We start from the raw sequence: 15,400 nt of genomic DNA, 5'->3' as shown, positions 1-15,400 counted from the left end.
AAGCCTTACCTGAAAAGGCAGCACCTTTAGTTAACATCACAGTTTCCAGACCTTTAGAATTAGTTTTTATGGACTTCCTGAGCATTGAACCAGATAAAAGTGGTACAAAAGACATTTTAGTGATCACTGATCACTTCACCAAATATGCCGTGGCCATGCCTACACCAAACCAGAAAGCATGCGCAGTAGCCAGATCATTGTACATTATGGGTTTCCCGAACGTTTACACAGTGATCAAGGACCAGACTTTGAGTCAAAGACCATTCAAGAACTGTGCAGCCTAGCAGGTATTCAGAAAACAAGAACGAGTCCCTACCACCCAAGAGGCAATCCTGTTGAACGCTCTAACAGGACGTTGCTTAACACGCTTGGTAGTCTGACAAACCAGAATAAATCACATTGGCATGACTTTGTAAAACCCTTGGTTCATGCTTATAATTGTACAAAGAACAAAGTCATGGGGTTCACCCCTTATGAACTCATTTTTGGGAGACAACCAAGATTACCATTGGATATAGCTTTTGGCCTTCCTGTCAAAGAAAGCTCCCAGAAATCACACTCCCAATATGTAAAAAACTTCAAATCACATCTTGAAGAGAGCTACAGAGTAGCAACAGAGAATGCTTTCAAGTCCATGGGAAGAAATAAAGCCAGATTCGATAAACTTGTGACTGAATCAAAATTGGAAGTTGGAGACAGAGTTTTGGTTAGGAATGTCCAAATTAGAGAAAAACACAAGCTTGCTGACAAGTGGGAGCTTGATGTGTATGTAGTTGTGAGCCGTGCAGGAGACTTGCCTGTGTTCACTGTTTGGCCTGAAAATAAAGAAGGGCCACACTGTACTTTACACTGAGACCTACTCTTACCCTGCAGTTTCTTACCAATATCAAAAGTAGAAAGCATACCTACTTCTACCAAGCCCTGTAGACCTAGAACCAGATCAAGACAGTTAATGAGATAGCGAATGGCGACATTGAGTCAGAGTTGGAGGAAGACAAATTAAGCTTTACTCCTGCTCCTCACCCAACTGAAAAATCTTATGCCTATGACCTTAAGAGACCCTTTCATGCTGAAACTGAGGAAGAGATGATGAATGTCAGAAATGCTGCTAAATCGAGAGAGGTAATCAGTCCTCCAGGTCAAAACTTGCCTTCTGCTATACCAGTTGATGTTGATATTCCAGTTGTACCCAAAGTACCACCTGTTGAGGAAAACCTTGAAAACTTACCTAACGGAGATCCTGTAGGGGAAAAAGAATGTGACTTATCTGCTGTGACACCTGCTGGAGAGAAAGAAAACTTACCTGATCCGATGAGTGACATTTCCAAGGTACATGAAGATCCCAGTTCCAAAGAAGTGGTAGCAAGCTCCAGTAACGAAATCTGTGGAATCCATGGAGAGATGTAATGTCAGTGACACAGATCTCCCTGTGAGACGTTCTCACAGAATCAAGGTACAACCCAAACCATTCACTATCGTCAGTTAGGGAATCCACTCATTTCAGTTGTTCATTCCCTATTTCAAAGCCTTCACACTGCCATCATCGATTCTGTGAACAGCTCTGAAAACGTAGAGACTCTTCCTAACTTACCACTGACCTATTCTGAAGTGGTGTAGTCTGTATGCAAAAGGGGCTTGCATATATTTAGAAGGGGGAGGATGTAACCCAGTTATGGATATTTATCTCTAGAACTTACTGAGCTTTAAAAATATCCCTTTTAGATAAAACCCCAAAATGTACCCTCTTTAAGTTTGCTAATATAACTATAAAATAGCTGCTAAGATTCATGAATAAGTAAATAAATAATTTACCCTTTCCATTGTAGAGCACTTGATCTCTTATTTTGAAGAATGTGAGCGAATCGCGTTCAAGCTCCTCCTATCTGATATAGTATATGCAGTGCTGCAAGGTTCTACTTCCTCTTTCCCGTTGGTCGTTCAGCGTGGAGATGCACTAGAGTGGAGGCAAAGCTGTAAACGCATAGATAACGCAAAATAACGTGCTAAATATATGCTAAATCACTTGTTAAATTGCTGTATACCTGCAACAGGTTCTACAACTCCCATTTCTTCTCTGTACTCACCAATGGAAGAGCTTTGGTAAGAGAAATTCTTCAGTTGTAAAGCTAATGCAGACACAGACAAATCCACCATTTAGCTCAATGAAGACAATGAAAAACACGTCGAATCTGGTAAATGTGAAATTTATTCTTAACATTTACACTTTTTGAGATGCAGTGTAAAACAATAGCATGTTTTAGGCTTTTTATGAAACGGTTGTATTCATTTTTATGCATAAAGGGAGTATAAATGAGCACACATTTTTCCTTATAGTACAATATTTTATACAGGTATTGAATACTAGAAGGGACTTATTAACTATTATATCACGCAAGTTCATTCTACATTTAGGTGTCAGTAATTTTTTTCTTTACAATCTATCAGAATTAAAGTCCTTTTTTTTAAATACTGTTTGACACAATGACAGATCCTACTGACTCACCAGTAAACTGGTCAAACTTGGCATAATACGTAAGTTGGCCCTGTTGTACATCTTCAAACACGTCTCTCTTTATCATGTATTCAGCTAGTCTTGTCTTCAGTGTCGTCTTATAGTCAAGTGTTACATCACTTCCTTTTCAAATCACTACATGTACACAACTCTGTAAATGGGAATGAAGCAAAGGAAAGATATTGAAGGTAAACAATGGTTTAATGTAGAAGAGACTGCATTGCAATGTATTACAGTCAGTTTACAATCAGTGTTACAGTCAGTTTTACTAGTTCTAAGAATTTGCGGCACTTTGCTTAAAATAGAAAGAAAGAAAGAAACTACTTAGTGCAGCAGTGCAAAAAAGAGTAGAAATAGTTTTGTAATAATGTACATGGTCATGCAGAGTGCAAAATCACAGCCTTATTAGGCTTATCTAATAACTTGTATACCATTTCCTGTGTTACATTTGGGAGAGAGGAGAAATGCATTTGTGACCTTGGCGTTCTTCATAGAAGACACTACATGTTATTAGTTCGTTAGAATGAACCCTCTGTTGAAGAACAAAGTTTAAAAATTGGCTACAGTGTCACTCAAATTCAAATACAAAAAACTACTCAGGTAGAGAAGGCACTGGAAAACAGACTTAGCTCAAGATGTGAACCCAATTCATGCTCAGTGGTCACTAATAAAATTATTAATGTATCAGCTAAAGTAGGGCTGGGCGATAAAATGATAATTATCAAGATATAACTTTTCCTCGATAAATTTTCAATGTAATGGTTTTCACCATTCTCACACTTCCACGTTCTGGCGAAAGCCCTGGTGATGTTTTCTACTGCAAGGAAAGCGACACTACTCTGCTGTCGCCAGGAGAGGGCGCACTTCTGAGTTTTTCAACATGATTAGAGAGGGAGGAGGCGATGAGTAAAAAAAGGGTCACTAAATATACTTTAGCAATGTCTGAAACGTGGAGTTATACATTCCCTGTTTGAGTGACCAGCGATCTGTTCTCTTGTGACAAAGTGTGAGTGACGAGATAAGTGGCGTAACTGTACTGTCCTACAGTGAACTCATCTCTTTCTGTACATCCTAACAAGCTTTAGCAGCGTTAAATCACGTCAAGTCAAAGTTTAGTATTAGTGCTTTCCCAAGCAACGAAAGTAAAAGAAAGAAGTGGGTTAGTTACAGCCCTGATTTAAACGAAAGTAAACTGAGAAAGTAAACTGTCCGGCAGCACTTTGAAAACTGTGGTTCTACCACCAAGATCGCTGCAGTTAATGACTATGGTACTACAGAGTCACATAAGATAAGATGCTTTTTGACTGGTCAAACAAAGTCATGTAAGAAGCTATTGATAGCTGAATGGAACTACACTATTTGGACAAAAGTATTGGGACAACCCTCCTAATTATTGTGGTGTTTCAGCCACACCCATTGCTAACAGGTGGATCAAGTTAAGCACATAGCCTCACAGTCTCGATAGACAAACACTGGCAGTGGAATGGGTCGTACTGATGAGCTCAGTTACTTTAAACCTCTTCTATGAGTCAGTTTGTGAGACTTCTGTCATGCCAGATCTGCCCCTGTCAACTGTAAGTGTTACTATTGTGAAATGGAAGCATTTATAAACAACAACAACTCGGCCAAGAAGCGGTAGACCACACAAACTCAAAGGGTGTCTATCCTCTGTTTAATCCCTCACTAAAGATTTCCAAATTGCCTCTGGAAGCAACATCAGAGACAGAACTGGAAAAGGAACATGGAAAATGGTTTTCCATGGCCGAGCAGGTACACACAAGCCTAAGATCAAAACACACAGTGCCAAGCATTGGGGGGGGCGGGGGGAACAAAGCTGCAAAGGGGGACCAACTCTATACTGATGCCTGTGGATTTAGAATGGGATGTCATTAATATGTGTCCATATAGCGTATCTAAGGTGCGTTTAATTAATGCACGTAAAATATGCGTTGAATTAAAAAACATTTAAAAATGTAACAGGAGGAATGTTGATGATATAATATATTGATGGTATAATGTGTTCTCTTTTAAAGGAGGTTTTAAATGAAAGTTTGTTCAAAATGTTACAAGTAAATGTAACAGAGTAAATGTAGCACATTACAACCCAGCTCTGGAGAAAACCTCAGTACAATTTTGTTTTTAATAATTCAGACCTAAAAAACAGGTCTAAATGTGCACATAGAGTTCATACATTTTGCCAGGGGTTTATTTCCGGCTTAATAAGTCTACATTTCCACCCACCCAAACCTCTGAAATTGTGCCATCATCCTGCAGTTGGTGTCATTCTCATATTAGAACTTTGGGTCTAAATAGTTTTCTATGCGGGCAAAGCAAATGGCTTTTTAAAACCCTCTGTTATCACACCCTGTGGTAAACAAAAATGTATTACAGGCGATACATTTGGCCATGTAGTTATTCTTCCTCCAAACATCTCTGTGTCTTCTGAATAACGAGGTCATTAGGAGCCAAACTGTGACTACTGCTACACTGCTGTTGCCTTAATAGTCAACATAAGACTGGCAACCTCACCAAAACAGCCTAGGGTTTGGCAGTAGTAGAGTACAGTTTGTGCAGTTGGTGTTGGTCCATAATAGTGTTGAGGTTTTATAGCAGACTTACTTTCATGCAATGTCGTTTCAGTGTGTAGCACTTTTGTATTTTGACTCCTTAACAACCTTGTAATTCAGAGGAATCAGTGACACTGCGGGGGGAAATGTATACAGAACCAAACTTACCTGGTTTGGAACAATTTTTGTTTACCACCGGAGGCAACGAAAGCGATTTCTGAAGACACAGTTCAGTTTCTCATAGTGAAAATCTGCTTAGGCCCCTAAATTAGAAATATATGGACTACACAATGACACACAACTTCAGAAGTCTGTTTCTCAAAAGCCCTAGATATTTCTCAAAATCCCCAGCACATCTGGTCTACATGGTCCAAGGCCCTGGATTCTTCAAATATTAAATCATCTCTTTGTCACTTTATACAGGTTAGCAATGAAAATCTACTGCTGTTTAGTTGACGTACTTAGGTGGAACTTTGAATTCACACATCCAATTTTGTTTCTTAGAACACGAAAGATCATTCCATGTTCAATGACTGTCTTCAGTTGTAGTGAAAATAGCACAGTCCAATTTCCCCCAGAATCTGACAATCAGACACAGCATTAATCTGTAATCATCATGTTTACAAAACAAGAACTTAAATTAAACCAGTTCACAGCAGCTACTGAGGGTCTTTACTCTAGATTAGACATGTAATCAGTAATCAGATAGTTAAGCATTGACTAAAAGGGAATATTAATTTCTCACTAAGAGGTAATATAGGAAATATTAGGCCATAGTCTGCCTGTTCGGGGCTTTCCAAAAGCAGATGAACTTAGATGACCTTACTTGCAGGTGCACTCTAAGTGTGGCCTTGTAGGATGACATAAACTGGTATGAACTGGCTGAAACCAGCTTTTAATAATCATATTTGGTTTGTAAAATGATGTTTTTCTCAGTCAGATTCTGGTAGCTGCTCTTTGGTCTCTTTCTTCAGTCAGGTTTCTGATACTGGAGAAGAGAGTCTCTCTCCCTGCAGAGACGTTTATAATGATGGTTTGGTCCTTAACTTTATTCCTATTAATATCCAGACTCAGAAATAGTTACATTTCTTATATTATAGCATGTATATTCTGTATATCTGTATTTGAAAGAGGAAATATTTGTGTTTAAGACCGAAACACTCACAGTACATGTACAGCACTATGTTGGTGGTCAGCAGGAGAACACACAGCAGCCCCACACACACCACAGCCAGTCTGGAACATCTGATTTCTGCTCTAACAGCTGATAAAGAAAACGTTCACTTACTTATTCTTTCAGTTCTCATTGTGAGCACATGTAGAAATAATGCAGACGTCTCTGTTTGAGTTACTCTACCTGTACTCTGCTGTGTCCTCGTCTCCGTCTGTGTATTAGTGTGCTGTGTTTCTATGCTGGTATCCTGAGCTCCAACAGCATCTTCACTGAAATAAATGACCACTGTCATCTCCTCTGTGTCCATCTCACTCAGCTTAAAGCTGCCCACGCCAGCATACATTCCCTCCACCATTGTCTTTGTGAAGTACCATATCTAAACTACAACCTTCTTCACTACACAAACTTCAGTGTCTGGATTGCACTAATGTAGACGTGTCAGGACAGGAAATGTCGTCAGAAGAACCCAAATTGACGTTTGTAGGGCCTACAAAGGCCTACATGCTAATTCTGCTGCATACAACAGCTCAAAGATCAATTACAGAAAGAGGGGACACCATGCCCCTCAATGACCCGAGCCTAGGCTGGTTGCTAGGCAGCATGACAGTGCACATAAACAGCACCCTCGCCAGCATTGGCAGCACGGTGGGCAGCAAAGAAAGCTCAGTGTGGCCGAGTGAAGCAGGATCGCTGCTGCTGTTGCCCCAAGTTGTTTGGCACTTGTGTTGGCTGAGTCTCTGTGAGGCCTCGAGACTTTATATCGACTCTGTGGGTTGCCAGGGCAGCTGACTTTTGAACAGGGGATATGTGGCATCTGCCATGGGCCGCTCTGCCTGGGAGCTCAGGAGGCGTGGCCATTTGACAAGGCTCTCAGGAGGTGCCACACCCACATCTTAAATAAGGTACTTATGCTGCTGTTGCTGCTGCTGTTCTTTCGGTTAAAAGGTGCCATATGTTGTTTGTGCTTTATTGTGCTCTGTGTGGGTTATGTATTGTGTTGTATGTATGGCTATTGAGCAGTTGTCCCACTTTGCCCTCTCATTCAGCAGCATTGGGTGGTGGTCTCCCTTTGTTGCTCGTTCAGTAAAAGAGCACTTGCCTGCATGAACAATGTCCTCTGTGTCCCACTTCACTGCACAGAGGGAGACCCTCTTGTCCAGTATTAAAAACTGATCAGATAAAGAGACATGCTGCATTACCAGCTTTCTGTTTTATTTTTTGTGCAGGGGTTATTTTGATATTGTCTAACACACACACACACACACACACACACACACACACACAAACATATTATAACTTTAATATTTTTACATAAAGCAGTCTTTTAAAAGTGAGTTTAAACCATCATCTCAACTTAGCTTGTGCTACATAGGATAACTGATCTGGTAGTAAATGTTGGGATAGAGGAGGCTTTGACTCGGATTTCAAACTTGTAGAGAAAGCTCTCTATATAAGTTAAAAACATCTATGACTGTTTAAACAAGTTCCTACAATGTGTTTGTGTAACTGACTATATCTTGTGTTGAATACACCCCACATCCAGCCTACAGCACATTAGGCAAATAGAAAACCATGGTAGTACAGAGATGCTATTGTCCTTATTTTAAGTCAAAGATTCCATCAAAATGATTTTGAAGCTGTTATTTTAAGGTAAAATTGTTGCATAATTTTGCTTTAAGCAAAACGTTATTACTAAGGTAATATGATAACAGTGTAAGGGTGTACACTGCCTTCAACACCAGAGGTCAGCCTCACCTGATTATTGATCTGTTTCCTAGTGACAGCTTGATCGCTTTCACCTGCAGCTCATCTACTTGCCTTTATAAGGACCTACACGAACACATACTCTGTGAAGTACTGCCAGTTCATCTGTGTACTGAGCCATCTATCACTACTGTTGCTGGATTCATGGTTTCCTTGGACTTTCTTCTGAACTCTTAGACAGTTTTTGTGATTTTGATACTATGTTTTTTGAGCAAACAGGGAAAACTGGATTCAAACACATCTGGAGAGCCTTCTTTACAAACAGACTATCAGTCCAGAAACACTGCAGAAGAATGGAACTTACAATGTAATGTAAGGAGTTATCAGCACTAATGATAAGGTGTGCCACATATGCAGAGACAGTGTTGGCTGCTAACTCATGTTAGAGGGCCTTACATGAAGAAAACAATCATTTAAAATGTTTACATTTTACAAGCAAATTCTTACATAGGCTTGACCTGCACTTTATTTGTTTAGATAACACTGTTTCAAGCATTTAAACACAAGCCTGTACATCAAAATATCTTCAAGATTATGATAAACATTCATTGGGGTGTATCTAAACCTTTGACTAGTAGTGTTATTTTAGGGATATGATATTGAATATAATAATTATGTTTCATCCAACGGCTTTTATTTTTGTTTAACATTTTTATTTGCTGAAATGTCACATTTGTTTAGTATACTTGAAACATTATGTAACATAAAGAAAATAACCAAGTCAGGATTAATCACAGTCGTAGTGATAGGAACCAGAAGTCTGAAGAGTTTACTGACCTTGAAAGCTCCCTCACAGAAAGTTATTATGTGAACTGATTACAATACTCTGGCTGAGGCTTGAGTTTTACAATTGTATAATGAAAAGCTTTTAACTTAAAATGTATTTTTAAAAGTAAAATTGTGTGCAGGGAAGAGATGTACATGTAGGGCATTGTAAGGCAACTTTGCAGCTGAAAAAAATGTATTTTACCATTATCAGTCTGTTAGTAACATGAATTAAATGGCTATATTTACAGTGTATACAGTGTAGAATTGTGTGTTGAGAGCTTCATGAATGGGATTCCATGGCTGAGCAGCTACACACAAGCCTAAGGTCACTATGCGCAATGCCAAACGTCACCTGGAGTGGTGTAAAGCATGCCGTTACTGGACTCTGGAGAGTGGAAACTCGTTCTCTGGAGTGATGAATCACTCTTCACCATCGGAGTTTGGGCTCCACCTCTTAGTTTCAATAAGTGGTAATGTTAATGCTAAAGCATGCAGAGACATTTTACAAATGTTGATTTGTTGAATTTATCATAAAAATATTCATAAAATGTGGCCGGTGCACATTTTAGACTTTTTGTTCTATTTTCTGTAATTCGGTACTTATAGTGCATTAATAATGTAGTGCAACAGTGACCTCTAATGGAAATAATAAGACAGTCTCTTTCTTTTGTAGTGCATTAAACCAGGGCTTCCTAAAGTCACTCCTCGGGGACCCCTCACCAGGCGTGTAGCCTCAGGCAGTCCTGCAGATTGATCACAGGCCTACTTAGTCAAATTGGGAAAGAATATTTATTCAGCTGCAATTTTTAAGATCATTTAATGTAATTTTCTTTCCGTGAGTGCTGTTATTGTATTATGGTCAATCAAGTTATTACATGCTCCACCTCATTTTCTTAACCCTGCAATCACTGCACAGCGACCATTGCTGTCTGCCAGTACCTTAAGCCTTCAGTTTGCTACCAGCATGCCAGGATTTGAAATTTATGCTCCAGCTGCTGTTAAAAATAATTTCAGCCACCCAAAGCAAAAAAAAAATAAAATGTCAGTTTTCTGTGTTTGACAGTTTTACCACAAAGGCTTTTAGCTTTGGAGATAGGTTTTAGGTTTTTAAGTTTGCTGTAATGTTTTTCCTTGGCTTTGTACATTTCAGCTGCCTGATTTTTTGTTACATCATCTTCACTGGCGAAACTCTGGTGAATGGACACATTGTAGCCTTTAAAGTAAAGGGTGCTGCAGTATTTGCTGTGTTTATGTGAATCCAGTGTTCTGGTTGTTTGTCAGAATGTGGTGATGTTACTATAAGGGGTTGAAATGTTTACACTGGATAAAGTGATAACTGCACAGCTATCAGGTCTAAGCTACAGCCTGATGTAATGACATGGTGGGACATTAGCATGTTCAGAAGTTGTCGCAACCAAATTGGCTCACACACTTTTTTTCTGGCCTACGCAAAAAATTTCTTTTTGCTTTTGCCTCCCCAGAGGAAAAAAAGTCTTTCTTAAGATTGTCTCAGAGAAATAAAGCAGATCTCAATATTATATCATTGAAGGATCACTGATTTCTGAATTGTTTTTCCTAAACCCCTCTTAGGAGAAAAGAGGAGATTAACATCAGCATTTTACTGTGAGAAGTTCTGATGATGAATGGGAAAAAACTGAGTTCTCCTTTTGCACTGACAGATGACGATGAGATCTTACACTTTTCTTTGGAGATATTATTCAGCTGAGACTGGGGTGAGACAAGTCAGACACTAAACAGTTAAGCCACATTTTGATCAGAGTGAAAAAATCTGAGGGTTATTTCTCAGGAGCCAATTTCAGAAAAAAGAGAAAATGGCTTAAGTCTCACTCTGATTTCAAATCGGACCTAACTGTGTCTAGGAGAAGTAACTGAGGTCAAGAGATCTCGATTAGAATATTTCTTTCCTTTACACACATTTTTGTGCTTCCCCTCATCTCTTTCCTTCTACCAATTCTTATAAAACTGTTGTTTTTAAGTACAAAAGATGCAATTTCATAAAATATGTTTTCAAAAACTTGATTTGAAAACAACTGTGGCAGCGGGAATGTCGTCTAGCATTGTTTACAGGGCAGAGAGCCAGTCGCAGTGAACCGGCAGGTGATTAGGCTATGCTTTTCACCTGTGTGTCATTTGATGGCAGCTTACTTATGCTTGTCTGTCTGTCAGTAGGTTGTTGGAGAGAGAGCACGCACTTCTCTGACACAGAGCCAACATAAAAACAACTGAAAAGTCAAAAGTCCTGGAAGTTTCGTTTTGTTTGTATTGCTGGCAAGTTCCTTCATTAAAAATGTTCTGTGCTTATTACTCCAGCTCACATGTCCTTAAACTAAGTGATGTTAGCACATCAACCTACCTTCTACATTTCTATAATGTTTTGTCTTTGTGGCTTTTGGCCCAAACTACAAACATTACTTTACAAACACTACTTTACAAACACTTTCTTTAGAGTGAGATTTTTTGGTTTAAAGATGAGGAAAACTGCCTTCTGATTATGTTTCTTAAAGGTGGAAGGAACTTTTGAAAAACTACCAATGCGATGAAGCTGAGAGATTTAATGCTGAGTATAGAATGCTGCATACCGCAACTAATAAATGTTAAATTCTTGTTTGAGGCTTGATGGCTCATTTAAATTAGGGAACTACAATAATTTTCTCCAGTATTGACTTTAGGAACCACTGCATTAGATGCTAACAGACATAGCAAATAATAAGTGCAGCAAAATGGGCTTCCTCCTCTTCGCCAGCCCAATTTTTTTTTTTTAAGCTAAAGTTTATGATTCATAAGCATTTTGAATTATGGGGCAGTTCCCTTATAAGTTATATCCAGGTAGATGGCTGTTACCTGGTGGTACATCTCGAACTGCTCTCCACCTCTTCCTGGGAACTTCCGTATTGGTGAGGTGGTCCGCAGTTTGGTTTGGCTGCCTGAGGCACCGTGCTTTTCTGTGATTTTTTTTTCTTTGGTGTTTGTAAAGTGTGCATTGATATTTTTTTTCTGCATTGAATGATTGTGTGGGTTGTGGTGTTACCTTTGCTTCTGCTCTTTTGTCTGTAGCGTAGTTGGCTCTTGTTGTGCTGCAGTACTTGGAGTGATCTGCTTTGCATCTTTGCTAAACATAGCTTCCCTTTTGACTGAGGTAGGCTGGTTTATTTGGTTGTGCCAGTCTTATTTGGTTTTCATTTTGCTTTCAGCTAATAGGTTTTTTTCTCTTTCTTAGTCTCTGGGTTGCTGCTAATAGTGATTGAGCCATGGATTTTCAATATTATTAATTTTTCTCTTGTGGCTAATTCTCCAGCCACTTAGGCAGCCATGCTGATGTGTGTTGGTATGTATAACTAATTTTACAACCTTTCTTACTTAGTCTACAGTAAAATTGGTAATTACAGGATATTTTTCTTTTTTTCTTTGTGCACTTCACTGGTACTTGTAGGCCAGGCTGGGGGTGGGTGAGTGGGTTTTGAGTGGGTGGGTGGGTACACCTTAGCAACTGCCTAGCAACACCTTAGCAAACACCTGGAATACCATAGACATGGCCTAGCAGCACCTGGGATATCATAGCAAGGGCCTGGCTTCACCTTAGCAACCACCTGGGATAAAATAACAACCACGTTCTCTATTACCTGAGATACCATAGCACGTGCCTAGCAATGCCTTAGCTACTACCTGCAAGAACCACAACAACTGCCTAGCATGTCATAGTAACAGCTTCACAGCACTGTTCACAACACCATCTGGGATAACGTAGCGTTTGCCCAGCAACACTCTAGCAACTACATGGAATACCGTAACGTTTGCCTAGCGGCACCTTAGCAACTACCTGGGACATCATAGCAACTGCCTAGCAACACCTTAGCTATCACCTGGGAAAACCATAGCAACTGGCTTTTTGTAAGTGTCACTCTATAGTTGCATCACATCCTTTTCAAATCACTACATGTAAAGAACATTAAATGAGAATGAGGCAGAGGAAAGATATTGATGGTTAACAGTGGTTTATTATGAAAGAGATTATATTGCAAACTCCATTACAGTGTATAACAATTAGCTTCACTAGTTGTCAAAAAAGAGCTGAAAAACTATTTCTTGCAAAGGTTCAAACAGTACAAAGTGAGTAGAAGTAGCTTTGTAGTAACGTACATGATCATTGTGGAGTGAACATTCTGTAGATCACAGTGGAGGTTCTGCTGTAGAGCTTTGAGGAGAACTCAGTACAGTTTTATTTTTAGAATAAAAAGGTCTAAATGTGCACACAGAATTCATCCACTATGCTATGAGTCTATTTACAGCTTAAACACTTGATCAGTTTGGACTGTAGTTCTCAGGCTATTTAAATCTATGTGCCGAATAATAGGCCTGTTCCCTTTCAGACAATGTGGATGAGCTCACCATCGCTAGTTTTAGCTCTGCCTTCACAAGGTGTTGGATTGGTTTAGAAACATCACAGTCAGTTTGTTGCAACCTTCAGAAGTCTAGGTGTCCACTCACATTTAGCCCAAAACACCGCTCTGAACTTGTGTGGTCATTCTGTTGTCAGTGTCATTTCCATATTTCTTGGGTCCAGGCAGTTTTTCTCCATGGGAAAAATGAATGACATATTTAAAAACTGCTGTTATTGTGATGTTTCAGAGTCGATACATTTGGCCGTATGGACATTTTCCCTCTGAATGTCACTGTGTCCTTTAAACAACAAGGTCATGAAGGAGCCAAAATAAGACTGCTGCACACTGAATAGTCACTTTTTGACTGGCAACCTCACCAAAGCACCCTACAAAAAGCAATAAGTGTTTTCAGATGTGTTAGTAGTTCAGTTGCTCTGGCAGTAGAAGAACACAGTCTGAGTAGCTGGAGTTAGTATTTCACAGAGTTTAAGTTAAATAGTAGATTTACTTTCATGCAACGTCTGTTCAGTGTGCAGGAGGCGAATTCCGAAAACAGCATTCATTTTATTGTAGTAAAATCCGCTTAGACCCGGAGTTCCTACTATGGAAAAGGCACGGACTACAGAAAGACTCATGAGGTCTATTTCTCAGTGTCTCCAGACATTCTCATTACTAACATTTAAACCCTGTATCCTCTAAATTTTAAATGATCTCCATCACTTTATCCCAGCAGTGAAAATCTAATGGTGTTTAGTTGAAGTATTCAGGTGGAAGTTTGTCAGATTGAATTCACACATCCAGTTTTCTTTCCCTGAACAGGAATAATCGTTCCATGTTTGCTGACTGTGTTCGACTGCAGTGGTGAAAATAGCACAGTCCTCCCTGTCACCAAAATTGTTGGGTTCGTTCTTCCTCCAGAATCTGATAATCAGACACAGCATTAATCTGTAATCATTGCATATTTAGCAGCTATTCTGGCTCCTTTACTCTGTACATACAGCGCCAGTAATGTACAAGAACACCTTCATAAACTCTCAGAGAAAATGGTAGTTTTACTTTAAATATAAATGGAATACAGTAAGATAATGAACAGAAAAGGGAAAAAATTATTTGTATTACATTGATTTTAACTACTTGTTTGTGTCTTATCTTGACGTACTTGTCGGTCAGCGGTTGGCCGTCCACCCACTTCCATGTGTTTTCTGCTTCTTCATCAGTCAGACCAATCCAGAAACTGCTCTCCTTCTTTTGGTCAATGAGGAATATCTGAAAAAAATAACATAAATAATAATCAATTATAATTAATAAATAAAACTACAAACCCCCCAACTCACCTGCTCCTCTCTGCTGTTTATGATCACCAGATCTGCTCCTCCCTCTCTGCAGTCCTGTCTGCTCTCATTCCAGCTCTTATTCTCAGGGGAGAAAAAGTAAAAGCTGCTTCCAAAAGTCTCCAATTCTTCAAACCAGCTTTTCTCTACAACAGAGCAATGAGAACAAACATATTTTAGAAGCATGAAGGAATATTTGTGCTTATTAACTGTGAGGATGATGTTTCACTCACCAATCAGCTTTACTAAACGATCATATTTGGTTTGTAAGGTTTTTTTTGCAGTCAGATTCTGGTAGCTGCTCTTTAGCTGGTCTCTTTCTTCAGTCAGGTTTCTGATACTGGATAAGAGGGTCTCTCTCCCTGCAGTAATGTTTACCAAATGTTATTTGGTCTCTAATATCTACATTCAGAAAGTATTACAGTTTTTATATTACAGCAGATGCATTCTGTATAGCTGAATTTTGAAGATGAAATATTTGTGTTTAAGACTGAAACACTCACAGTACATGTACAGCGCTATGTTGGTGGTCAGCAGGAGAACACACAGCAGCCCCACACACACCACAGCCAGTCTGGAACATCTGATTCCTGTTCTAACATCTGATAAAGAGTGAACTGACTTAGAAGAAGTTTTCATTGTGAACACAGTTTTCATTGTGAACACACTGAGAGTTTCTGCACTGAGAGTTACTCTACCTGTCTGCTGAGTTGTTGTCTCCCTCTGTGTGTTGGTCTCCTGAGCTCTAACAGCGTCTGCACTCATATAAATCTCCACCGTCTCCTCCATTCTCTCTCCTCTGTCTGCTTCACTCAGCTCAGCGCTGCTCACATAATCATAGATTCCTTCTGCCATTCTGTCTCTATTTCTCTCTCTCTCTCTCT

The 15,400-nt window shown here is 39.4% G+C and overlaps 1 protein-coding gene across 1 annotated transcript; it reads right to left on the bottom strand.

Annotated features, from left to right (window-relative positions):
- Positions 1-13,782: 13,782 nt before the first annotated feature.
- On the bottom strand, positions 13,783-14,873 carry LOC118803772 (CD209 antigen-like protein A). The gene is made up of 3 exons (XM_036564267.1): positions 14,520-14,873; positions 14,345-14,451; positions 13,783-14,106 (listed from the first exon to the last, which is right to left on the bottom strand). Exons 1-3 carry the CDS (start codon positions 14,700-14,702, stop codon positions 13,926-13,928), a joined length of 471 nt encoding a protein of 156 aa, XP_036420160.1. The 5' UTR covers positions 14,703-14,873; the 3' UTR covers positions 13,783-13,925.
- Between the last annotated feature and the right edge of the window lie 527 nt (positions 14,874-15,400).

Source organism: Colossoma macropomum, unplaced genomic scaffold, assembly GCF_904425465.1.
Source record: "Colossoma macropomum unplaced genomic scaffold, Colossoma_macropomum, whole genome shotgun sequence".
NCBI lineage: Eukaryota > Metazoa > Chordata > Actinopteri > Characiformes > Serrasalmidae > Colossoma > Colossoma macropomum.
This window is presented reverse-complemented; position numbering and strand designations above follow the sequence as displayed.

Coding starts and splice junctions, on each gene's coding strand:
- LOC118803772 (XM_036564267.1), bottom strand. CDS start 14,702: ATGCTTCTAAAATATGTTTGTTCTCATTGCTCTGTTGTAGAGAAAAGC. Junction 14,452..14,519: donor TAAACAGCAGAGAGGAGCAG/GTGAGTTGGGGG, acceptor TATTTTTTTCAG/ATATTCCTCATTGACCAAAA. Junction 14,107..14,344: donor GGCCAACCGCTGACCGACAA/GTACGTCAAGAT, acceptor TCTGATTATCAG/ATTCTGGAGGAAGAACGAAC.